This window comes from Chaetomium tenue, assembly GCF_020726465.1.
Source record: "Chaetomium tenue strain MPI-SDFR-AT-0079 chromosome Unknown F5144scaffold_4, whole genome shotgun sequence".
NCBI lineage: Eukaryota > Fungi > Ascomycota > Sordariomycetes > Sordariales > Chaetomiaceae > Chaetomium > Chaetomium tenue.
Window position 1 is genome coordinate 4046025 of NW_027117332.1, and position 26051 is coordinate 4072075.

General features: G+C 58.3%; 6 protein-coding genes across 6 annotated transcripts; 3 read left to right on the forward strand and 3 right to left on the reverse strand.

The window, feature by feature from the left end:
* Positions 1-1451: 1451 nt before the first annotated feature.
* On the forward strand, positions 1452-7950 carry F5144DRAFT_489420 (uncharacterized protein; the record flags this gene model as incomplete). Its single annotated transcript, XM_066785728.1, has 4 exons — positions 1452-3108; positions 3618-3661; positions 3949-6817; positions 6860-7950. 4 exons carry the CDS (start codon positions 1452-1454, stop codon positions 7948-7950), a joined length of 5661 nt encoding a protein of 1886 aa, XP_066643734.1.
* An 844-nt stretch (positions 7951-8794) lies between these two features.
* On the reverse strand, positions 8795-10380 carry F5144DRAFT_256010 (uncharacterized protein). The gene has a single exon (XM_066783487.1). It carries the CDS (start codon positions 9950-9952, stop codon positions 8924-8926), a length of 1029 nt encoding a protein of 342 aa, XP_066643735.1. The 5' UTR covers positions 9953-10380; the 3' UTR covers positions 8795-8923.
* Positions 10381-11195: 815 nt separating this feature from the next.
* F5144DRAFT_650871 (uncharacterized protein) lies at positions 11196-12600 on the forward strand (the record flags this gene model as incomplete). The annotated part of the gene is made up of 4 exons (XM_066793012.1): positions 11196-11346; positions 11401-11678; positions 11832-11915; positions 12007-12600. 4 exons carry the CDS (start codon positions 11196-11198, stop codon positions 12571-12573), a joined length of 1080 nt encoding a protein of 359 aa, XP_066643736.1. The 3' UTR covers positions 12574-12600.
* Positions 12601-13077: 477 nt separating this feature from the next.
* F5144DRAFT_574601 (uncharacterized protein) lies at positions 13078-13781 on the reverse strand. The gene has a single exon (XM_066789034.1). It carries the CDS (start codon positions 13418-13420, stop codon positions 13184-13186), a length of 237 nt encoding a protein of 78 aa, XP_066643737.1. The 5' UTR covers positions 13421-13781; the 3' UTR covers positions 13078-13183.
* A 1888-nt stretch (positions 13782-15669) lies between these two features.
* F5144DRAFT_256132 (transcription factor/nuclear export subunit protein 2-domain-containing protein) lies at positions 15670-23386 on the reverse strand. Its single transcript, XM_066783488.1, has one exon. It carries the CDS (start codon positions 23261-23263, stop codon positions 15806-15808), a length of 7458 nt encoding a protein of 2485 aa, XP_066643738.1. The 5' UTR covers positions 23264-23386; the 3' UTR covers positions 15670-15805.
* A 995-nt stretch (positions 23387-24381) lies between these two features.
* On the forward strand, positions 24382-25945 carry F5144DRAFT_488936 (Alpha/Beta hydrolase protein; the record flags this gene model as incomplete). The annotated part of the gene is made up of 2 exons (XM_066785695.1): positions 24382-24866; positions 24913-25945. 2 exons carry the CDS (start codon positions 24382-24384, stop codon positions 25943-25945), a joined length of 1518 nt encoding a protein of 505 aa, XP_066643739.1.
* Positions 25946-26051: the final 106 nt, after the last annotated feature.

A 26051-nucleotide genomic window follows, 5' to 3' on the forward strand; every position in this document is an offset into this window, starting at 1 on the left:
GGTCACGGCAATCGCGCGCGATGTGACCCTACCAAAGCTGTAAATCTTGAATGTGGGCCAGCCTCTCACAGCTCTCCAGCATTCAGCATCTCCATCCCCACGGCCATCATTTATCTAAAAAGCGCGGCATCTTCCCATCGAGCACTTGCAGGAACTAACTAACCAGCTGACAACAAACGCATCTCTGTGATGGCCTCCGCACGCACCACATGCAACCAGAGCTACATACCTAGCTTGCTTTAGCTTTGGCAATGTCTCAGGTGCCAATGACGGCACCAATCCTTCTTGAGAAGACAACGCAGCAAACCATCTCCCGGTCCGTTCTGGTGCGTTTGGGTTGCTGTCCCGATCGAAGGCCACCCTCCATCGGTTCGCCGTCTGGCCGACCATCCACTTGCAGATCGCATCCAGGACCTGGTTCACCCCGCAGTGCAGGGTCCCACTTCCATCTTGTCTTGTCGAGCTTGTGTCACCACATCACACAAGATCTGGGAAGCAACCTGGAAGTCGCTGCCCAGCCGGTTCTTGTTGATCTGCATGTGTTTAACTCGTGAGCTAATCGTACGATTCCATGGGCCAGTCGCATTTCTAGCCGAGCGTCACATGATTCTCAAATCCAGAGTGTGTTTTAGGGTTTTTTGTCGCCGACAGATCGGCTCATCGGCAGGTAATGGAATTGCCACCAGAGTTATCGCGGGCCGGAGGGTTCCCCACTGATGCTCCCGAATTGACCCCTGTTTGCATCTGGACGCGCCGCTTTTCCAGCCACACAGCTCAGCTGTCCAAGCATCGCCGTTCCAATCTAGCAGTTAGCTGGCAGGGGCTCCACCGCGATGCTCTGTGGCCCAATCCGGCGTTTGCTTTGCTCCTGTGTAAACACCACCACGGGCCAACACCAGCTGCAGATGGGTGCTCAATTGCCACGAGTTGGGGTTGCAACCGTCGAAGTTGGTGGGCTGTGTCTTCGCGATATCAAGAACTGCGATGGAATGGTGAGGGTTTTGTGAAAAAAAAAAAAAAAAGAAAAAAAAAAGCTCTGGGCTTCGTAATGCCGTGGTATCCTCATCTGTTGGTAGGAAGACCACCTCGCTTTATTGAGCCGCTCACTCGTCACTCCGTGACATTCCAGTATGCGTACCGCCTGTTTGCCCTATACCATGAACTTACTGGCTCAGCCCCAGTCGTCAAAAACGGAAATACTATGTAGACTGCCGCTTCCGTCAACTGCGTTGCAGTTTTCCCTTTATCCAGCCATGCTCCCCGACAAAGACCACAATGGTTCAGGACTGCTAGCGACGCATACGGCTTGTCTACTGCACCGTGGCAATGTGTGTCCCTGATATGAAGAGGGCAGATGGCCTGGCGTCCCGAAACACAGTCTCATCATCATCAAGCCAGCTGCGCGAGACATCCCCATCGGACTGCATTGTCGCCATCGCCTCGCAAGAAACATGACCAACGTAGCCCGCAGAGCCGTTCCGGCACACCTAGCAGAGCATGAAGACGACGACCATGCCGGCCAGAGGGGCTACATCAAAGGGACCGACTTCTCGCTGCCGTACTTCTCGCAGTGGTCACGCCTCCACGAGTCCGAAGCCAGCGACGGCCTGCTCCGCCATGTCAGCTGCGGCTACCTCTCGACGCACGGCGTGCCGCCGACGCTACTGGCGCTCAAGCAACACGCTCAATCACTATGCGTGCTCATCCACGCGCTGAACCCGACCCTCAAATCCGCCGAGATCACCGGCGGCAACCCGGCCAAGGCAGGGTCCAAGAAAAAGGGGCAGGCGGCGGAGGCAGCAGGGGCGGCCGAGGACTCTCTCGGGCTCAAGTACAAACTCAACGACGCCTTCGACTTCCTCACGGACCTGAGCGTGCCCTACACCAACGACGACCCCAACCACCACAAGCCCCTGACCGGACTCGCCAACGAGGTCCGCGGCCGCCACGAGGCCCTCGGCACGACCTACCACTGCCCCTTCGCCGAACACAAGCCGCGCGGCCAGGGCGAGAAACAAAAGCCCTACGCCAACCACCACAACCTCATCATGCACGCCAACGCCTGCCTCGAGCGCCTCGACCACGAGTTCAGCAGCACCGGCGGCCTGATGAGCCTGCTCCCCACAACCACCACCACCACCCCACCCACCACCCACCCACACCACCCAACAACAACGGACCTCACCAACGCGCGCAACAGCCTCCTCGGCCAATGGCTGCACTTCACGCAGACCCTCGTCGCGCGCATGCACGAGCTCGAACGAGCGTACGGCAACGCGCTGGACGCGCTCGCCGGCGAGGCCGCGATCCCGCACCAGGCGCTCGCGGCGCAGGGGCCCGACGGGCGCGCGACGGGCCGCGTGGTCGCCTACCCCCAGGACCGGTGGGTGCTGGTGAATGCCGGGGACGAGGTCTTTGAGGCGGTGCATCGGTTGTTGGATCGGGAGGAGGGGAAGGGCCGGGTGAGGGAGAGGGTTTGGAGGGGGAATGGGGTCGTGGGGGATGGGTTGTGGGTGGGGAAGGATGGTGGGAAGGGTGGTGGTGGTGTTAGTGGGGGGGTGCGGGACTACGCGAGGGGCATCGTGCCGGTGGATGTCATGACGCGGTATTATCGGCTGGCTGGGTCTGGACGTAACACGCTGTTTGTGGTGCCGGCGTGGGAGCAGCACCCCGGGGTGGAAGCCTCGCGCGAGACGGCGGCGGCTCCGACTGTCGTTGCCTGTCCGCAGCCCAAGTTCCCCGAGCGTGCCACCGAGCTGGAGAAGCGCTACACGGCGCGCATCAACCACGCGCAGCGCATCGAGCTGGAGGCGCTGCGGGTGCGGCGGGAGGCGGAGGAGCTGCGCGGGGAGGTCGGGGTGCTGCGCCGGCAGAACGAGACGTTGGCGCGTTCGAGGGATGCGCTGATGTTGGCGGTTGGGGAGGGCGGTGTGGACGGGGATGGTATGAAGCTGGCGGGGGAGGTGCATAAGCAGAGGGAGAGGGCGGCCAAGGCAGAGCGGGAGTTTGAGGTTGCGAGGGTGGAGAGGAATCGGGCGCTGGCGAGGGAAGAATCATTGCGTCAGGAGCTGGATGAGTTGAGGAGGGAGTTGGCTGCGATTAAGGGTAGTGCGTAAAGGGGTTTGGGTTTCTCTCCGGGTTTTAACACTTGGTTTTGAGGGGTTTACGCTATCTACCTATTTTGTAGTGCATCTGTTTCTTTTCATTAAGTTAAACTACCTACAACGTTCCTCTAAATAACTACCTATGCATCAAATGGGATCCAAAATATTTGTTGTATGCAGGGTGGGGAAGAGAGATGGCTCTGTCGTTCAACCTCTGGTTTTATTTGGATGCACAGACATGGCTTCCTGAGAGACAATGTCTGATCACTCTTGTGACCCATCACCTCGAATTGTTGCGTTTCTGAGGTTTGTGCTACACACCCTCTTCATCCTCCGAACTTCCGCATCGGGATGTTGCCGTAGCAACGCTATGCATCCGAGCCCACCCGCCACTCCGAGATGGAAGCTGACCTTTAGGGACATGGCTTAGCATGGCTTGGAAAAACCAGCAAGACATGCAGATAACAGAAAAATATTGACCAATGGCGGGCGTCAGGTGCTCATCTATTCAAGATAGCATGTGCAGCCGCGCAAGCCCGGTGAGAGATGGACGGTGTGTGTGTGGCGGGGTGACGGGGTGACAGGTCTGGACCGGTTTGTTGACATTCCCTGATTGAACCCCTCAGTCACCGAGGACGGGATCCCACTTTTTACCATACTATTCCCTGCCTTACCCTGCTCTGCTGTAGACCATACATCTGGCTTTTTTCTTGCCCAGTCGATTGATGCCAGATCATCCTGCATTTGCTGGAGTATCATTCTGATGATGCCTTGATCTATTCTTATTGTTTTAGTTCTTGTTTGGAGTTGCTCTCGGAATCTCCAAAATCTAGGCCAGGGATAGGCATTCCTGTGCCGTCGTATACGAGAGCTGGTCAAACTAGACACTGCGTCATTCCCCACGGCATACCTCGTACAGACACGGCAATCTACAGAGCAATGCGGAGCTAAGCGAGGCGACCACCATTACGGCCTCCTATCAATCATCTCATCTCCTCTCATGCCTCTTTCCCCTTTCTTTGCCGGGAGAGCAATGCTGACGCCTTCGGGTGCTGGTGCGCTCCCGGGTGGGGCCAGCACCTCGCCGTCGTCCGTCAGGGGCTCCGCGGCAGCTACCCGGCGTCATGTTAGTCCCGGCCCCGGCCACCGGCAGGCGGCATTCACCAAGAGGTTTGCTTTTGCGGCTCTCGGTTTGGCCACACGCGTGTCCGCCGACCCGATGCTGCCGTACACCCCAACCACCATACTGCTACCCCCTGATGGTAGCACCGGCAGTGGCACCGCTTACATCTTCGCCCCGAGCGGAGACGCCCGGAACGCAGTCGACTTCCTCGCCCTCAACGTCTCCAGCCTGCGCACGTCTGCCCTTGAGCCCACCAAGCTCTCCTCCTCCCTCCCCTTCCTCTCCGCGGACCCGAACGACTGCACCACCTTCGCCCCGACCCTCCTCCGCAACGGCACCATCGCCGTCCTGGCCGGCGACTGCGCCTCGACATCCACCTCCACCCTCTGGACCTACACGCCGGGCCACACAAACACGCCATGGACACAACACGCCATCACGCCCTCCACCAGCTGGGACAACGCACAGAGCGGGCCCTACCACCTCGGCGGCGTGCTCAACTTCTCCCCGCAACTGAGCCCCGCCCTCTCAGAGCCCACCCTCTACCTCTACGGCGGCATGTGCCCCTTCCCCAACGCCTCAACCACCACCTGGCAGTCCAAAGCCACCTATTCCAACCGCATGCTCCGCCTCACCCCACCCCAACCCCCCACCACCCAAAACACCAACAACAACAACAACCCCCCTCCAGCCTACACCCTCACCTACGCCACCCCCCACGGCCAACTCCCGCCCGTCGCCGAAGCGGGCTTCTCCCTGACCGAACTCGCCCCCTCGCTCTCCAACCGCAGCAGCAGCGGGAGCAACGGCGCCACCAACGTGGTCGTCCAGCAAACCAGCCACGTGCTCCTCGGCGGGCACACGCAGGGCGCCTTTGTCGGCATGGCCGCCGCGGCGCTGTGGTCGCTGCCGGAGGAGACGTGGAGCTTTGTGCGCATTGCGCCGCCGGCGCCGCCTGCGGCGGCGGGGAAGCCGGATTTGGCGCGGTTGAGGGGGGCAGGGGCAAGGAGGGTGGGGAGGCGGGGGGTGGATGATGGGGCGGAGGTGGATGTGGGGGTGGATAGTCGGTCGGGACACACGGCGGTGTTGAGTGAGGATGGGACGAGGTTGGTGGTGTATGGGGGGTGGGTTGGGGATGTGGGCCAGGCGGCTGAGCCGCAGTTGGCGGTGGTGAGGATTGGGGTTGGGTTGGGGGATTGGCAGTGGGAGGTGCCTGATCAGGGGCCTGGTGGGGGTGGGGGTGGGGTGTATGGGCATGGTGCGGTGGTGTTGCCGGGGAATGTGATGATGGTGTATGGGGGGTATGGGATTTCAGGGGGTGGAGCAAAGAGGCAGGTGGGCGGGGGGCAGGGGATGTTTTACAATATCACGAGCGGGAGCTGGTCCGACGTCTATGTTAGCCCGCTTATCACAGGGGATGGCGATGGTAGTGGTGGTGTTGGGAATGGGAGTGGCACCGTCGGCGGCGGGGGGAATGATGGGAGTGGTTCGTCCGGGTCGGACGGGGATGATAGCAACCCGGACAACTCTTCACTGGCAAGGCAGATTGGCCTCGGGGTTGGCCTTGGAGTTGGCCTGCTTCTCCTAGCCATCGCGGTCTTCTTCGGGTTCCGTTGGTTCCGCCGGAGACAGAAGCGCCGGGCAGCACGCGACGAGACTCTCCACGGCCTCTCCCAGGGCGTCAACGGCTCGCTCCCCCGTGGCATCGGCGACGACGATGAAATGCTTGAGCGGGATCATAGCATGGGCATGTTCCCCTGGGCGGCCGGCGCCGCGCGTGACTGGTACACGGGCGGAGACGACCCCTACTCACAGGGTCAACGCTCCCTGGGCTACGAGACCCTCCGCAGCGGCTCCAGACCTCACTCGCTGTACATCCCGCCGCCGCCGTCAGCATCGACCTTCAGTCACCGGCCCAAGGGTGCCAAGGGCCTCCACCAGCCAACCTCCTCATACGACTTCACGCCGCTCACGCGCTCCCCAAACCGCATCGAGCCCATCTACGAAGCAGACGAAGACGAAGAGGGCGACCTCGGGAAAGGCTATCCGCTCAGTCCAGACAAGGAAGAACGCGACGACGGTGATGACGACCCCTTCCTCACCCCAACCGTCGACACCCCCGTAGGCGCGCGCTTCCCGGCCGCAATCACAACCAACGCCAACTCCCCAACCCCGACAGGAAAAGCAAGCGGCGACAGCGGCGGCCAGCACCAAGACCCCGACGTCCAGGGCTGGGTATCCAACGTCGACGCATCCACGCCAGCACCAAACCACCAATACCACGCACCTACCAGGCGCCCATCCCAGTCCCAAAACACAGCCCCCCCCCCACCACCACCACTCGCAGAAACAACGTCCACAACCGTAGCGGTAGCAACCGGGCGCGTATCGCCCCTCCGCCGCGGCGCATCCGCCAAGTCGGCCAAGTCGGCCGCGGGGCGGCACTCGCTGGTCTCGGCGCCGACGGACTCGTCGTCGTCGGTGGCGGCGACGGATGATGGGCGGACCGAGAGCGGGCTGTCGGAGCGCAGCGCGTTTAGTTTCGTGCGTGGCGCTGTGGGTGGGGGTGCGGGTGGAAGTGGAAGTGGAGGTGGAAGTGGAGGTGGAAGTGGAAGTGGGAGTGGAAGTGGAGGTGCGGCTGGGGCTGGGGGGAGTAGTGTGGTGAGTGGTGCGGCTGGGGGCGGTGGGAACGGGACGGAGGATAGAGCGCTCCTGTCCCGGTTGCATACCACGCTGGCTACTACGGTGGCCGCGGCGGCGGCGACGGCGACGGCCGCTGGGGCTGGGGAGGGGCGGGCGGGCAGCAGCGGGGCGGCGAGCGCAAACTCGGGCAACAGCTACAATACGGCGCGGTCCAATTTTGCGGCGCTGCAGGCCGAGGGGCCCGGGCTGCTCCTTGGCCGCCGGCGCCAGGACCGCGAGGAAGCCGCCGGCGCTGGCGAGGATGACGACTACGCCTACCTGCCCGGCAGCCCTGGCAAGAACAAACCGCGTCGGAGCTGGTTTGGGAGTCTGAGGCGCGTGTTCAGCGGCGGCACGCCCGAGTCTGGGAGCAACGCCAGCGGTGAGAGCTTCCGCGGGGAGAGTCCGACGCGGGAGGGGCTGCTTGTGTATGAAGGGGGCAGTCCGGACTATGACGGCCGTTCGTACGGGGTCGGGCTGCAGAAGCGGCGGCAGGGGAGGGAGGCTTGGCTGGGCGGGGACGGGAATGGGGATGAGGAGGAGTGGGATAGGGATCTGGAGAGGGCGGCCGAGCAGCGGACGGTGCAGATTATGTTCACTGTGCCGAGGGAGCAGCTGCGGGTGGTGAATGCCGAGGTGGAGAGGGAGGAGAGCGTGCTGATTGTTGATCCAGACGACGAGGAGTATGTTACGGACGAGAAGGCATCAACGGCGCCGGTGGAGGCGGAGGCGTCTTCACGGCCAGAATCTGCTTTGCTCTCACCCCCTCGGTTGGTGCCGCCAGGCGAAGACAACTACAGCACCGCCGACAGGCGATCCACCGCTACCCTCGAGCCACCGCGCGGCGGTTCCCCGTCTTCGTCAATGCGGGCAGCCTCCATCACAAGCACGACGCTCCATATCGCCGAAGCGGTGCGCTTAGAACGGCCGAGGACACGCGTGTTGGCGATGGTGGAGACCTTCGAGACACGGAGCCGAGAAGGGAGCCCGAGTGGGAGCCCCGGCGGCAGTCCCGGCGGGAGTCTGAGAAAGGGTTCATGATTTGATTTCGGTTGGTCTATTGTATTCAGGGGCTCGGGGATTTTTGGGATTTCGGGTATGTTATTGGTGAATGTATGTTTTATGGATCATGATGGCATGTTGGATACGGATATCTGCCGACTCTCGCTCTCAAAGCTGGTTTGGTTGATCGGCTGTCAGCATGGGGTGGGACGGGGCTGCAGCTTGCGGTTCCGTGGTTATGGTTATGGTTTTCGGGTACTTGCGACTTGGTTTATGGTGTTTTTGTTTCGTGTATACACAGTCATCGATCGTGTGGGCTAGATGCTCGCCAATGCATTCCTCGATCATCGTGTCTGACTTCCAGACGCTCGTCATCCACCTTGCTGCTGTGTTTCTTGTTCCTGCATGAGAATCCGGATCACTCGTCTTACCGCTGTAGTTCTTGTTCCTGCATGAAGACCTAGATCATCTCGACGCGCGGTTGTGGCTATCTTGCCGTTCAATCCATGTCTCTAGAACTAGCGCCTCCCATGATCCATAGAAGTGACGGTTTTAAGCACGTGGATAACTACATCACAGACATCTCGAGATTAAGCTTCTTACCGCCGGCGATGGCGATCCTCATCTTTTGCGGTTATGAGAAGAACGGCGCGGGGAGGTGCGCACGATCGGCGACGCTAGGGCTGTCTCGCAGTCCAGTCTCAGCTGACACAGGTGCACAGGCTGAGTCCTTAGCCAGTTCCTCAGCACTCTGATGTTTCTGATCCCCACAGCACGGGCGCCATAGGGCGGTTGAAACCCAGCCATGTCCTGTCGATCCGCCACGTCTGTCCACACAGGGGTCTGCACTACGGGAAGCGCCGAAGCGTGTGACGGACGCGCGGACAGGCGAGGTCCCGAAGCGCGAACGGGTTGTTAATGGGTGAGGAATTTGTGCATACTGTTCCCACTCCGTGCCTTGAGCCCTTGTGTGTTGGTCCTCAAGTCACATTCATCGAGAAGTCATTGGTAGCTAGGTTGCAAGAGCTGAGAGTGGCGGTGAGTTGGCGAGGTCTGTTTTGATCTGGGCCACACTTTCGGCGAGCACAACATCCCGCTGTGGCCTGACGCGGGCGAAAGGTACCTGACATTTGCGTGAGACATTGGCCTTCGTGTTCAAGACGCAGCGCGCATTGTGATGGGGCGCGGGGTGAGAAGAGGTGATGGTGTGGAGGGTGGGAACCGGCCAGTGAGCCAGCAGTAGTTCCAACCGTTGTTGGCCAACCGGTTCAAATCTCGTTATCGTTTGTTTACGAATACTTCGTACTGTATACACCAGAATAGATGCAGGTTGGGTTGGGTCGATTTCCCCGCCTTTCCGGATCAAGAGATGGGAAGATTCGGCATGGCCGTCGGTGCTTTGCCAAGCCCGGCGACGGAAGCGCCATCTGCGTCCGGCAAGCGGCAACTGGTCGTTGTTTAGGTACCTATTCGTACACGGTAGCTCCGGAGTAGTTACGCGATAAACATCGGCTGACGGTCGGGGTTGTTGAGGCCGACCATGAGTGCGATACAGATATGTGGATGGACCCCCGCCATCTCCAACTGTCAGGATATCTTCCATCTTCAACTGCACCGTGGCAGCTGCGGGCGCATCGCTTCCGCTTTCTCGGAATACGGCAGCATGCGCCCCCATATGGCCCCCTCCTCCCGTGCTGCAGGCGTCCCTCTTAACTTCCACAATCGGGAGGGTATGCATTTGTCGCCTGCTTGTGTGTTGCTTAGGAATACGAGAATGGTCTCGTCTTTGAGGGCAACTGTTATTACCGGCCAGTGCCGGCCAGTGCCGTGCCAAAACAGAAACAGACGACTGGTCTCTCTCCAAAGGCTGCAACCGGGTAAGTTCCATGGGGGGACAGATCTTTAAGTTATACGAACAGGGTCCCGTGAGTCGTGCAGTCAAACCGGCAACCCATGAGCTGATTGCCAAGGCGACTAAAATCGCGACTATTTGTGATACGATGGAATGCGTCTCCAACAAAATTGCCTCGCATCCTTCCATGCCTTTGTTGACTGCGGCACTGCGGTTACTTAACTACTTAATACTTTGTGCTCCTCGATGTGCCGAGCATACCAGCCACCCAGACCGGAATAAAGGGAACCGAATATTGTGGAGGGAGCCAGGGAGCGAAAAGGCGCCAAGGAGGGGGGGGATGTTGGAGCAGCCGAAGAAAACGGGCTGCTTGCAGAAAGGGATGTTTTGGCGAGCAGAATCTGCGTTTTCTGGGTCTGGGGGAAGATCGGAAAGTGCCAGTGGTGACCTTGTGGAGGTGGTGACGCCATTCATTTGCCCGTCGCTGTGACATGGAGCTTGGCTCCCAGCATCCCCTCCCTTCCGCCATGGACCCTGTCAGGCCTGTGAGGTGCTTTCGTGCAGCCTTTGATCGGATGGGACGAATGCGGAAATCTAAAATCCTGTCTTTTTTGTTTTCCCGCGAGACAACCCACCACTCGGCTGTCCAAACACATGAGAAAAAAAAAGTCTGATGATATCTCATGATACTTGCCAATTGCATTGTTTCCAGCTTGGAGACCTGAATCGAGGGCGATCGATCATCAATCCTGCACTCCCGCTGTCCCGTTCGGTCGTTAGTCCCTTGTTCTCCAGTTCTCCATGTCTCGGTGCCTGCCCTGTCCTCCCACTGGTGCCCTGTCCTGGCTCTGAATCATCGTGCTAAGCTGGAAACACCCTGCTCTGGGAGGAGCCCGCCGCTCGCTCGCCGTCCCCCTGGTCCCCACCCCATCGTTGTTGGTCCCAGGCGCACTCCATTTTCCCTTGCAGGGGCTGCGAACCTGTCCCGCTTTCTGTGCAAACCACCTCGCATTCCCGCTCACCCAACTTTTCTTTCCACCTTTCACCTTGCCAACTATACACAGCACCTTCATTGTCGGGTCAACCCTTCCTTTATCGCCAATCCGACCGGACTTGTCGAGACCCGATCAACGAGGTACCTACGCACTGCCGACACCGTCGACCTGGACCTCGAATTCCCAGATCAGGACACACGAACAACCCACGGACTGCAATCCACGCGCCCCGTCTCCCGCCTCTTTATTTTTGCTATGGCCGCCTGAGGTTCTGTCGCGGATATTCTCTTGGGCTGGCCGCCAGAGTGGGTTACTTAGCACCTCCCAAGCCTCAATCCGATCGATCCGGCTGCGTTGAAGTTGGCCTCTCGATTTCAGAAGGCCGCATCGGCTGGCGCAACCACGCAACGCAACCCAACATCATCAGGTTGCCCACCATGGCACCACCACGAATTGCCCCGACATGGGCGAACCTCGGCATAGCTGCGCTGCTTTCCGGCATGGCCTGGACGCAACAAGAAACTCCTCAGGGACCTTCAATTCCCTTGGAGTACTGCTCCACCGTTAACACGGGTGATATGGTTCCTCGTGAGTCAAGGCCCTGTTCATAACGTGTACCGCCATACTAACACCCTTCTCTAGTTTACTACGACTGGCAAAGTGAAGGCCGCTGCTTCGGCAACTGCACTAGCTTGAAATATGCCTTGGCCATTATCCAGGAGAAGAATTGTTGGTGCTCAAATCTCATACCCAACCGCGCCGACCGAAAACCGCTGGAGGACTGCCAATTCCCGTGCCCGGGCTATCCAACCGATTATTGCGGCGGAGATGGCGTCTTTGCCTACTTGGAAGCCGCCGGAGGCAATCCGACAGGTACCGCCCCGCCGGGGGGTTCCGCCACGAAATCACCATCCAGTACCGTAAGTACTCTATTCTCTACTCATGCTGACATGTCCACCCACCTTTGCTTATTAGCTCCGCGCTCCCCTCCCACCCCCCTAGTTTCCTTGATCTGCTCCCAAAGTGCCGTAGCTTGCGGACCGTCGTGACTAGTAAAACTGAGACTGGTGCAGAGCAGCACGGTCCGGCGCACGGTGACTGTGTCTTCGTCCGAGTCATCCAGTGTTTCGTCTTCAAGCTTTTCTACTTCAACCACTGTATGCATTACGTTCCCCCGCGCGCCATATATAACTGCTTGTTGCGATTTCTCTTCGCCCTGTGCAAAACACATACTGACCATGAATCTAGACGAGTGAGAGCGTGTCGAAGCCTCCGAGCGTGACGACTATCACTGTGGGCGGAACCGTTAGAACCGTGACCGCCCCCACCGAGCCGACCGCTTCCAATGACTCAAGCGTCGTCGAAAACGAAGGCTCCAGCCTCCAACCGGGCGCCATTGCCGGTATCGTCATCGGCGTCGTGGGGGGGTTAGCCATCATAGCAGCCGCTGTGTGGTTTTGCTTCTTTAGACGGCGGAGAGAGGAGGAAGGGCCCAACAACGGTCTCGGGTCACCAATTAGGGGCGGCGGCTCTCCGGGTAGAATGGCGACCCCCAATTCCGGCGAGGTCTCTGAGAACCGATATGCCGGCACAACCGGTGGCTCAGTCGCAGGGACGTGGGACTCGCAGAACAAGAGACGCAGCCACCTCATGCCCGTCGACCCCCGACTCGATCCGTTCGCGACGGGCATCTACCCCGACCAGAACAGGAGCCGCGAGAGCTTCAACTCGCTGCAGGATAATCAGGACTACTCTCGGAGAGTGCATCAACCGCCAAGAGTCCTCAGGGCCATGAATCCGGATCCGGACGACTGAAAATTACCATCTTCCGGTCCGAGTTTCGACCTCGGACCAGGTTTCTCATAACGATACACGGACGGCTCTCTCTCTTTACAACATACATCTATCTGCATCATACGAGCTTGGGATTTATTTTTTTGTTTTTGTTTCCCTTTTTACATATGCATTTCAAGATACCACGGCGTTTCGGTTATGGGCATGGCAGCAGATTTCATTTTTGGGGGGTCAACGCGACGGGTGGATTGCTTGGCTTCGCTTTGGCTAGAGGGGGGAAAATATCTTGTTTGGATGATGAGTATTGTGCTTTCAGGATCCGTATGGGAAAGAGGGTTATTGGTCACGTATAGGGCTCGGAATGATGGAACGGGCAGAGAGCCGTCGGCGGCATCATTCTATGGAACGTATCATAAGTCGGGGGTTTCCCACAATCCCGTCTGTCATCAGAGGCTCATTGGGTTAGCCTAGGCGCATGAAGGTCTACAAATAAATACAAAATAAACTCGCCTATTACCTCGAAACTGTGACTGACAAGCTCCAAACTCAATTTCTCTTCTTTGCGCCCCGCCGCCCGTCTGAGGATTCAACGTACGCCACGATGCTTACGCGGACTACCGCTTTCTATCGTCTAACACTCGACCGCGATTCCCCTTATCTGTCTCATCCACAAGCCGTGCCGCGTCTGTTGGGCCGTTTCACGGTTTCCACGCACTTCGGATCGGACTGCGCCGCTTGGCTCCCGCGTGCTTGGAGAGCTCAGAGAGAGCTCAGCACAGCTAAGCAGAACTACCCAATTTAGCTGCCAAGCGGAGCTGACGCAGCTCGAAGCTTTGACGAACAATACGGATGGACTCGGCGCTTTCATCCGAATTTTTTTGGCTTACACGAGGAGGCTCGAGACGGTTTCAGGCTTTGGGGCTACGAGGCTTCGTTCCTTCCGATGACACGCGCCGTGCCATTGCTTACTTACTGCCCTCTGAGTAGGTACCTAACCAGGTGCTCGGGTTGGATTCGTAACTCCAAGCCACTCACTTAACTAAGCTTTGGGTGTCTGACACACTGGTTGTTGGGTATCAATTGCAAGACAGTCGGGGGGCTTTGGGAGATTGAGGGCCGGGTGGCGAATCGAGGGACAAAAGTGCAGAGCTGCTATCTTTTTTTTTGAGATATAAACAGGCACGTTTGATGATGATTGGCGCTCGTTGCGTCATCTTACATGGTGGCGGTTTAAGATTGGGTTGCTGTCTCTCTTGCAGAAACAGAGCCGTTGTGAGGTGCAAACGCCTGGACGTCTTGGCGCGTTGCGCGCGGGCTGCACACCACTTTTAATTTTTTGGGTCGGCTGGAAAGGGGCGAACGAACTGCAAAATAGAAATAGCTATACCAATCGCCCTACTAGATGCGCGGACTGCCTGTTTATATATTCTGATAGATCTAACTCTGTAGTATCTGATTCCACTATGCGATCGGTGATGCGGATAAAACGCGTTGAGATATTGATAGATATATCCTGAAGATGATGTTGATTGATGTTTTTTTGCCAACAAGCTTTGCAAAACTTCTGAAAAGTTTGGAAACAGAGACAAATCTATCAATATCTCAACGCGTATTATCCGCACTACCAATCGCGTAGTAGAATTAGATACTAGAGAGTTAGATCTATCAAAATATATTAACAGGTAGTCCGCGCATCTAGTAGGGCGATTGGTATAGCTATTTCTATTTTGCAGTTCGTTCGCCCCCCTTTCCAGCCGTCAAAAAAATTAAAAGTGGTGTGCAGCCCGCGCGCGCGCGCCAAGACGTCCAGGCGTTTGCACCTCACAGCGGGATGCGGGCTGGACGCGGATTCAGGGGTAAAAACAGCCTTTCTTCCAATCAGTGAGGACATTGGTCCGCAGAGACTCACTAGTAACTCTACTAGTGAGGGCGTTTCGCGGTTGATATGCAACTAGTTTTTAGTTGCGCGGTGTTTAGTGAACACCCTTTGGCTTTTCCTATCTCTGGATGGAGTCTATGGACGTAGGAAGTACCGATGCAGTGTAAAGGGGGACAATGTGAGAACAAGGAGGCAGAAAGGGATGCTACCCTAACTTCCTACCCGCGGGGACTCGGACTCAACTCCTTGATAGCCGAGAAATCTTCTTTGAACCGCACCGCCGGGCAATTTCGGGATTTCTTCCACAGGGTGCTTGCCTTTGTTTCATGTGCGACGGCGGGTAGCTGTTTGATCTCGGAAGAGGTCCGAGACTCCGCGGTGACTCCGCGGTGGCGCCGCCCGAACGGCCACGACCGAGGGGCCGCGAGAGGTTGCTGTTGTGTGATGTGCTACAATGTGAGCCGGGCCAATGCCGTGCAAGAAAGAGGCTCTGGTAACACGAGAATGTCTGTCAAACAGGGCCAGTATGCAAAAAGTCTTATCCGTAGAGTCAGTCAAGTGTAATTAATATTTTGTCTAACCCCGCCACCGAATGCAATGTTGGTGGTATTTCATCCAAGCACAACCCCAAAACGCCGAACACATGCCCCCCTCTACTCCTCTACCGAGGGGAATGACTTGGGCAAAGCCCAAGCCCGGTCCGTAAACAAGACCAACCCAAACGCCAATGTCCGCGGCTTGAGACACCGCACCGTGACTCCTCGCTTTATAATGTTTAAAATATCATATACAGTGGGTGGGGCACATCGTGGGTGATCGAAACCCGAGTTCGTCGTCGTAATAGCGGCGATATTATGTTCGATAAATGCGTGGAAGGAGAGAATAGTTTTCGGATGCCAACGTTGTGTTAAATGGAAAGATTTTACAAGGGCCAATGTGGCCGGACCGTATGCAATCGACGCACTGCCGGCCGTGGAGGATATGATTCATCTTCATGTCCGCTCGCTCGCATGCACGAGATGTTGATGCGCCGGACGTGGTACAGTGACGTACTCGGTGTCTTCGGCCTAACTCTTCACAGATGGCGCCGGGAAGAAGTGTAATGTAATAAGTGGAAATGTCTCTTGCCGAATGGTGACTCCGCCCCGAAACACTAGTAGAATGCGCCCCGGCCGCTGTCCTCGCGGTCTTGATGAAGCCGATGGGTAATGGTAAACTGTATCCATATCGGCATCCTCCAATCTGACCTGATATGCTTCGCAATCTCGTATCGTAGTCTTTCTCCTTTCACCGTGCTAAACACCTTGTGCTGATCTTGGCACCTCCCAGCCATCGTTTTTTCGTGACATGATATGGTGTCGACAGCAACCATTACTAGCGCCGCTGCCGCTTATCCTGATGGCTTCCACTCCCCGCATCTACACCCTCGCTTCTGCGTTTCCGAGCCCTTTCATCGCCACGTGGATCTCCACGCTCATCACCCAATCTCGACGACCGCGATTCTCGAGGCGGCGCATTGCCCCTCGAAGCCCCACTCCGCCCATAATCCTCCCCTCTGCTTCCATCGCCTCTGCCCCCACCCGGTGGCCCGTCACCCCTCGGCCCAGGAGGACCCTCGCCACGATGGCCACGATGAGAACTCGACTCGCGCGGCGGTGCGAGATCTCTCCCACCGCCAAGCATCGGTTCTCGGCCACCGCCCGTCGACTCTCGCATTGACCGACGGGCGTCCCTCTCGTCGCGGGTGCTGCTTCCCGGCACATTGGACGACCTCCTATCCCGATCCCTGTGATCCCGGGGATCCTTGGCGTCGCCGCGCTCCCGATCCGGGGTACGCTCCCGGCTGCTGCGCCCAGAAGCGCGAGTGCTGCGCTCCGATCTGTGATGCTCGCGACGGCTACGGTCGTGCTCGTTGCGGCTGGAACCATAGTCGTCGCCATTCATGGGGCCCCGGTTGCTGGTGTCTCGGCTGTCGCGGGCGTCACGAGCATCACGGGCGTCACGAGCATCACGGGCGTCACGAGCATCACGGGTGTCGCGAGCGTCGCGGGCATCGCTAGCGATCTGGATCGGTTCGGCGCCGCGCGGCGTACGGTCGATGCTCTCACGGCGAGATGAATCTCGGAATGACTCAAGTGGCCGTTCTTGGACGGGTGTACCTACAGGCGAGGCGCCAACTAGGATTTGTGCATCTGAACCTGCTAGGTTAGGTCGCGATCGAGACGTGCGTAGGCCTGGGCCGCGCGCGTTGTCGGCAGAGGCTTTGTCAAGCATGCTTTGGATGCCCCGGAGCTGTCGACCGCCTGGTCTCATCCGGTCGCCAGCAGCGGCAGGGCCGGTAGGGGCCGATGAGAAATCCGCACTAGGGCCGGACGGCGCTGATCGTGTTACCAAGTTAGGCGCTGGCATCGATGGACGGTCAGGGGTGTGCATCGGGGGGCGGGCTTGTGAACCATGCCCAGGTGGCTGCGCAGAAATCTGGTTTAGACGATCCGGATGAACGCCCGACGGCCCCGACGACCCCGAAGGTGCTGTCGGGGGAGGGGGGGGTGGCGGAGGGGCCGGCATTTGGTTGATTTGACGGACCCTGTCCGGGTGCACTCCCACCGAAGGGGGGGCGGCTGATGTTGGAGAGTTCACATTGGCGCCGTCATACTGTCCTCGACGAGGACGTGAAGCGGAGGGCCCGGTTGGCGGGTGGCGTTCGGGAGTGGGTGGACGAATAGGCTCAAGAGCGGGGAACCTATTGTCCGGCCGCATCGGCGGTCCGTTGGCAGGGCCGTTTCTACCAGAGGACCGGCCACCCCGGCCTCGAGGACCCGAGGGCGCACCCACTGGCATATCGGCAACGGACTGGATGGCGTTCAGCCGGCCATAATTAGGGTCCTGCTGGTTAAGCCTCCCGTGGTCGTGATCCGAGCGGGATTGGCCGGCGTAGGAGTCTCTAGGGCCAGCCTTCCTTTCCTCGCGCTCCGCAACCCGGTCCGGCCGTGAAGATGGAGCTGCAGTTTCCCTGTGCGCGTCCCGCGGGGTTTCGGGGCGGGGGGAATGGCGATGCCGACCATGGCGGTCCTCACGGGGATTGTCCTGCTGAGGGGCATCGGTCATCGTGCGATCGGATCGTCTTGGCGATTCCGTCCGCGGGGGGCGTTCGCGGGGCGGGTCTCTCGGCGAGGGACGGGTTGGGGGCTCGCGTGTGTCGTTGATGAGAGCCGCCCTGGCTGGATTGACCATTTCTGGCCGCTCAACATCGATAATTCGAGCGCGCTCCGGGTTGATCAATGGCCCCTGAACCGTATTTTGCATGGCGGGCGCCGACGGGGGGGTGGGGGCAGCAGGCTCTCTCGCAGGCCTCGAGTCGGATCGGTTCGGGCCGTGGGGAGCTCCCCTCTCCCGTGGCGGCGGGCGGCTATCAGGGCGGCTGTCTCGATCACCGGGCAGCGCATGGTCGTGTCGGCGCGGCGGCATCTCTGTTCGCCCTCGGTCGGGAAGTCGGTTGGGTTCGCGGCCAGTATCGCGGCCAGCAGCTCGCGGACCTGGTTCGCGCTGTCCAGCGTCGGGCGCACGCCTATCGGATGCTGGGATGTCGCGAGCGGGGCGTTCTGGGCGTGGCCCTTCCGGTGTGCGGTAGTCTCTATCCTGAACAACTTGGAGATCACGAGCATCCCGTTGATGCTGATCCCTTGGCTCCCGGCCGTCCCGATAGTCCCGAGCGTCTCTCGAAGGGATGTCTCTCCTGTCATTCCGAGGCTGACCAAATCTGGATCCTGGTACATCGGGCCTGCTGGGTAGATCCGGCCTGCTTGGAAGCCCAGGTCCACCAGGTGGGAGGGTCGAGAACCTGGGTGGGGGTTCTTGTCGATTGGCGGCGTGCGGCGTTGAGAGAGGCTTTGGAGTGATAGGCCTGCCGGGATTGGGGCCCGCCGAGCTTGTCCTTGGGGCCGGAGCGTCCCTTGGCGGTTCCCTGGCTGGTAACGGCCGCGACAGACTCGGCCCGTTCGCTCTTGCACCCGCCTTCCCAGCCTTCTTCTCGTCGACCTCTCCATCTTCAACCTCGGAGGGATGGGGCGGGCGGGCGCTACCAGATCTGAATGTTGCCGCTGAACCTCGAAGGGATGAAGTGGTTGGCACTGCGGGTCCTTTCTCGTCTTTGCCGTCGCTCTTCTGTGGACGGTTAGCGTCTACCGCCCTCGGAGTCTTAGCCAAAGTACTTACAGCGCCCGGTCGGAAAGCTTGGACTAGGACCCATTTGGACTTCCTCCTCGCCAATTCAGAGTATGTGGTCTGCGCTGTCACGGACAGGTCGACGCGGTGCCCTTGGACGGACTCGGGGGCGTTGGGGTTTGCCGACTCGCGATCTTTGATGGTGTTGAGCTGTTCCAGGAACTTATCCGCCATGAAATTGATGGCCGGGAAGAAATCGATGACACCCTTGAGGATGCTGATTGCATTCCGGATATGCATCCATTCCAGACCGTTGAGGCATGATCTCAGAGCGGTGTTTAGCTCTTTGTGCCAGCGGAACAGGATCTCCTTAAAGGCATCATGCTCGGTAAACTCGGTCGGCTTGCCCTTGTCGTCAAAGGCCGTAGCAAAGCCGATATATTCCCTAGTCTTAGCGCCCTGAAGTTCTCTCAGACCCAACGCTTCCTTCTCGTAGGCAGACTTGCTGCCGTGCCACTTGGAAAGGTCGCTGAGGATGAACTTGAGGAAGCGGGCCAGATGCTCTGCCTCACGGACGGTACAGGCAAAGATCAGGGTACGGAGGCGATTGTGGTTGAACAGCCGGTCGTAAAGCGGCATGAGCTTGAAGTTCGACTTCGGATTCTCGTGCAAGAATTTGATCAGCCTGAAGCAATAGTCCGCATCCCCGGGCGAGACTTGCAAACGAGGCAGGATGCATTCTTCGAGCAGGGTATCCGACGTCGCGTTGGCATCTTGGATGCCTGCAGGGAACCAGCCGTTGGTCTGCCTGCCGATGTGAAGTTTGGTTTTCTGAAATCGTTCAATCCCATCCTTCATCTCCTGGACGAGGCGCTGCTGCTGATCCATGACGTCTTCGCGTTTCCGTTTCTTGGTGGCAATCGAGCGAGGGGTGTCCGACCGGTCGGTGGCCGATAATTCTGCCACCTGTGCCTTGAGCCTTTTGTTTTCGGCTTCGTAGCTGTCCTGGGGCCAGACCAGATTTCCTAGGTGCAGGGACCAGAAGAACACGTAGCATGCTGGCGAGATGTACCGCCACGACTGCTGGGGCAAAACCTTGGGAATCCCGTCGATAAGCGGCGCAAGAGCGTCGGAAAGCGATTCTGGCAAGCGGCTGTTTGGTGTTTTTGGTGGCGGGCTGCTGCCATCCCTGGCACCTGTGCCGTTGGCGTCACCCTGGGCTGATGCACCGTCAACCGTTGCCGTCTCCATGGCGACGTCGCCGTCGATGTCTGTTGTAGTCTTCGCAGCTTGCGGCGGCCCGTCTTTAGCGGAGGGAAGGGCCTTCGTGTCCCAACGAATGCTGTTCCGCCGAATCATGAAAGCAAGATTAGCGTCGAGGCCGTACTCCTGCATGAGCTGGATGACGTCGGGTACCAAGCTGTTGAAAGTGTCGGGATCTAAATTGCTGAGGAGCAGGTCAAGGTACCGGCAGAGAACTTTATGGGCGCCGTCAACAAGGGTGGAGAGGTATTTGATGACGGCGTTCGCATCCGTGATTTGATAGATCGCGTTCTGTCGATATTGGGCGATATTGATGAGAAGCTGCCCCGCCAGGTTTGATTGCGACAAGGCCTTCATAAGACGCTGTGCGCTCCGTACTGATAGTTCCCGTTTATCGCCGAGGTTGACAAGCGTCTGGCGGCGAAGTAGTTCCCCACCGGTCATGCCACGCAGCTGGGCATCGGTAAAATCAAACCCAGAGACGATGCCCCCCATGGACTCGATCAGCTCTTCCAAGATGAGCAGGTCAGTTGAGTTGCCCTGCAAAAGCTGGCTGTGAACGTAGCGGAGAATAGGCAATGGGTCCATGTTGGAATAACGCTGAAACACTTTCCCAGAGAAGCGCGAGAGCGCTTGAAGCCACTTGCTTGTGAGCAATACCGAGGTCGCCTGAGTGCGGCTCCTCTCTTGACCGGCAAGAGAGCTCAATACGGACCAGACAAGGACATCGTATCCAAGATCGGTGAAGTACTTGGCGCATTCGACGAAGGCCTCGATCAGATTATCGTACGATTCGATCTGTTGCAGGGCAACCTTGCAAACGATGCCGGGCGACGGGTAAGCAATTTTTGCGAGGTCCTTGGCCATCTGGATGATGTTGCTGTGTGACAACCGCTTCATCTTACTAAGGGTATGCAGCCTTGTCTGAGCGAAGGCCCTTTGCACGGGCTCGAGTCGAGAAGTAGGGCCCTCGTACCACTCAGCGTAGACGTTGAACCGGTCGCGGACAGGGTACTGTTTGAGGAGGGTCCATACACTGTCGACGGCCGACGAGTTGGGGTCGCCCATGCTCAAGGACGGCACCAGCAGGCGCTTGAGCAAGTTGAGCCAACGCCCGGCATTGTCGGGTGATCGATCATCGTGAAGGCTCTTATTGCCAATTCGGGCAATTTTTGCAACCAGAGCGGCGTCTAGGCCGATATTCACGCCAATGATGTTGAGGAACGAGTCGCAGAGGGTGAAAATGTCGTCCACGGTCTGGCATACTGGGACGTTGTCGGCCCACTCATCCCAGTAAAAACGGTAGGAAGGCCCGTCTTTAGCATCGTTCTGGTCTGCGTTCGGCCATCTCAGGGCGCGTTTGGGGGGCGGTGTCTTGAGCTTCAAGTGTCCTTTGGGTGCGCCTGACTGGTCGGGATCCAGCTGCTTTTTGGCGGGACATTCGGCCGTAACCGAGGGCGTCGGGCAGCTCTTTTGGAAGACGGCCTCGACGGAATGGTGGAGAATGCGGTGAAAGAGTGGGATGAGGTCGGGGAATGCTCGTAGGATCCAATCGTGCCGCCCGATGATGAAAAGCGATTCGGGAATAGCGCCAATGGTGAGGAGGCACTTGAGTAAAAGGACTTTCTGGTCATCAGGCTCGCGCAACTCGGGTTTCCCCTCCGTCGGTTCCGAGGCCTTGTTGGGGTCTGATTTGCTCGCGGGGGCGTCGCGGCGGGGGAGGCTGCCTGGCGGCGGGGGCATGTCGTCCGGGAGGGCCCCCGCCATCATCAATGCATTTTGCTCGCCACCCGGTCGGCTCGCTTTTGCTTTGTCCTCTAGTTCTTTCATCTTTCGGACCCTGACGGCCTCCATGTCTTCGTCCAGCGGCCACACATGATTCCACAGGTCAGTTAGCGAGATAAACCCGACTTTGATGAGTAGTGAGATGAGGTAGAGGAGGTTTGCCGGGAGGGTGTCCTCAGGGTCACGAGCTTCGGATGTATAGAAGCGTAGCTTAAAACCCAGCATCTGGGCAGCATCCCGGTTGCCTGGTGGCGGAAGGGTCTTCGTGATCTTGATCCAATCCTGCTCGATGCTCGATTCCGGACCGCCTTCGGTGGTGCCCTTTGCCAGGCGCTCCTCTTCGGATGCCGCGAGTTGCCTGCCGCCCAACTCAAAATAAGCGTCGAGCTTGAGCTTGCGGGCTCGTTCCCAGAACGCAATGTCCCGCTCCAGCCGCCGCTGGGCGAGGTCGACCTCTTCTGCGTCGGTGGCGGCCCAATCGCCATGATGGGGCAGAGCCCATATAGGTAGGCCGCCGATGAATAGCTTGCTCGGTAGATTAATTTGGCTGCGTGGCCACCACGAGCTAACGCGTAGGAACTTGATAAAAAACCGGAACTGTTTGATCAGCACGGCGGCGAAGACATCCAAGATGACATCCAGTACGCGACCAGGGTGCAGGTCAAAGGTCCCAATAAGGCCCATAACCTTGTTGAAAGTGGCCTGCACGACCTCGGATCTGGGCGGATCGGCACTACTAGTGGTGAACAGCTCGGTAACGAGTTTTGCAAAGCCCTCAGTTTCTTCACGCAATAGGTTGTAATTTGCTTGGCGGTACAGCAAGTTCGTGGACTGTCGAACTCCCATTCGGAAAAAGGTTTCGCGAATCAGATCCAGATATTGAAGAATTGGCGGGTCCAGGATGATGCGCATGAGGGCTGGCGATACGTTGGTTGCGACCATGAAGTCGTGCAGCTGCGGCCGGAGCGGCCCGGATTCGACGTCCATAAACGTCGACACGGTGTCGAGGAATAGGGTATGAGGGTCGAACACAGCAGCATTGCGATCCGCCTCAGATAGGTCAGGCCCTAGAATCTCCTGAACAACTCCGCCAGCATCGGTGCCGTCAAGCCGGGCGTCGGTGACGGAATGAATGAGCTCCTGAAATATTGTAACGACTTCGGTGAGGTCCTCATCCTTTCGCGACTGTATGCCGTGCTCGATGACTTCCTGCCGTGCACCCTTTGCCCATCTGGTCACGCGATCATCGGTAACGATGCTGTAATCGTAGAAGGGCTGGATGGGGGAAGGCGGTGGTGCTGGGGTGGCTGGAATCGGCGGCGGCGCCGGTGTTGCTGTTACTGTTGGGGGGGGGACGGGGACCGAGGACGAGGAGCTCGATGGTCTCGGCAGCGGTGGTGATCTGGGATCGGGGCCGTTGGAAGACGGATTCGGAACATGAGACTGGGAGGAATCGCGACGCTCTCCTCTCCGAGAATTCCTACCGCCACGGCTGTTACGGCCTCCATCGAAGCTTCGATCGTGTTGTCCCAATGTGGTATCCGAGGGCCGATGTGGCGAAGGCCGTGAAGTTCCAACATCGCTCGGACCCCGATCGTTTCTTTTGCGCTTCGGAGCCATCGTCAAAGAAAGAGTCGCAGAAGCCGGGTCATTTATCGAGGTGCGGCGGGTAGCCGGGAGTCGACGTCGTGTTTCGCAATCAATGAAATGGCGACAATTCCGGAGATTCTTGAGTGCACAAGTTAGACGGCAAGTTTGCTGACGATGCGAATATGAAAGGATGGGAGTGAGGGGATGCGCGAAGCGGTTGGCTTTTTCGGACGAGGCGCAGGCGGGAAAAGCAGGCCAAAGAGCGACCGGCAGGTAATTAGAACAATAGTAATGAATGGTAAACTGACCTATTTGACAAATGGTTTGAACAACACGTGCTGCCCCGCGCACCGACAAAAAATGAGGTCGGTGTGGGCTGCCAGGTGATGACTGACGATGGTGGCTCAGAAGTCGGAGGTCGGAAGCAGAACGAGCTTCGCGTCAAATCGCCAAATCGCCAAATCGTAGCTTGGCGTGGCGTTTGGCAGGCTGGCACTCACTGCAACAAACTGCAACAAAAAGTTAGGTGGGTCAGCCTCATTTGGCAAGGCTGCCAAGAATCACAAGGTTTGGGGTAGCGAGTAACTATTCGTAAGGTAGCAGCTACTCGCGTATTACGCAGAAATTGGCTGTAATTGAAAGTAAGAGAAACTTATTTCAGAACAAGAAGCGTGATCGGCCGGCCGAATGGTGACCCACCAACGCACTGGCCCGTCGAGCCCGTCCAACGGCCGATTGCCGGCCATTCGGAACAGCCAGACTCCCACTCCTTGTTCGGGGGACATGGATGTTCTGGCAATTGCGCAATCCACGCTTGCGGCTCCGATGCAGATTCCGCCCCAGATGCCGCCCCAAAAATGTTGTTACCGCTGTGACTGATGCCGACTCCTCTCCATGACTCCCGCATCTTAATCCCCCAGATTCTGAGAGCGAGGGTCAACTGCCGTTAAAGGGTTTCCCAGAGAAATAAATTCCTTTGATTCCCTCCCGTTCCTGAAATTCCGTCCTTTCCCCCCAAAACCATCCCATATATCCTTTCCTCTTCATCTTCTTCATCCCACTATACAATACACTATGACTCCCGATAGTGTGCAGAACGGCCCGAGGCCAGTGTACGGTGAGTCAATCCCAGAACTGTCTGGTCGCTAATGACCTTCATCCTCGTCTCTTCCCACCCCATCCATTCCACTAAACACGTCCATGCCTTTCCGTCGACAAGAGCGGTGACTGAATACTTCCAAGAAAGAATACACTCGCAGCCCGAGAACCCGTTCGCGGAGCTCATCCCGCACCAGCAGATCGCCGTAATCCCGTCTTTCACGCTTGAATCAGGCGTCACGCTTTCCAATGTGCCCGTAGCATACACCACGAGAGGCACCCTCTCCCCCGATGCCGACAATGTCATGGTCATCTGCCACGCCCTCACTGGCAGCGCCGATGTAGGCGACTGGTGGGGTCCTCTGCTCGGCGGGCCTGGCCGAGCCTTCGATACGTCACGCTTCTTCGTCGTGTGTATGAATAGCTTGGGAAGTCCTTACGGCACCGCCAGTCCGGTCACCGCTAAAGACGGAGATCCGTCCAAGGGCCGGTACGGGCCCGAATTCCCTCTCACGACCATCCGAGACGATGTCCAGTACGTATCCCGTTTCATCTTTGAGAGGCGCTAAATCTCATCTGAGTAGGTTGCACAAGCTGCTCCTTGACGAACTCGGCGTCAAGCAAGTTGCCGCGGTCATCGGCGGGTCGCTAGGCGGCATGTTCGTTCTCGAATGGGCATACTTCGGCAAGGACTATGTGCGGTGCATCGTGCCCATCGCCACCTCGAGCAGACACAGCGCGTGGGGAATCAGTTGGGGCGAGGCCCAACGACAGTCCATCTATGCCGACCCCAAGTACGAAGACGGCTATTACTCTTTCTCCGACCCCCCTTCGACAGGGCTAGGCGCAGCACGCATGGCTGCACTTCTGACGTACCGAAGCCGGAACTCCTTCGAGGCTCGCTTCGGCCGAAACATCCCCGACCCCTCACGACGACAAACGATCCGCGAGCGGCCAACGCCTTCCACACCCTCCGAAGCCCACTTCCATACCCATAACGACGGACACAAGTGGACGCGAAGCCCATCCCGCAAGAACAGCGACGGGGAGCAGGCCCCAAAGTACGACGACGGCGGAGACGCATCCCTCGACCCGCAGTTCCACGGGCCAAAGAACGGCAGCCTCACGGGCGGCGAGGTAATGCCAACGAGCTCGACGTATTTCTCCGCTCAGTCGTACCTACGCTATCAGGGCGGCAAGTTTGTCAAGCGCTTTGACAGTAACTGCTACATTGCCATGACCCGCAAGCTCGACACGCACGACGTGAGCCGGGGCCGTGCTGGGACAATAGCCGACGCTCTGGCCATGATTGAGCAGCCAACCCTGGTCCTGGGTATTGAGAGCGATGGCCTGTTTACGTTTGCCGAGCAGGAAGAACTGGCACAGCACATCAAGAACGCTCGGCTAGAGAGGATTGACAGCCCAGAAGGCCATGACGCCTTCCTCCTGCAGTTTGAGCAAGTCAACCATTACACGCTCGACTTTTTGAGGGAAGCACTCCCGGACATCATGAACAAAAACACCAACGGCGTGGTGGCGGAGAGCTCGGTCGGTGAGCTGACCAAGAGCAGCACGTTCGGCGAGGCTGAGGTAGAGGACATTACGGCGTGGTAGCGGGTTCCAAGTCTCAAGTCAATCAACCTAGAATTTGCATGTTTGCCCGGTTATCGTCGATGCCACTGCGGTTGCCTCCACACCCTACTCAGGCGGCATCTCATTG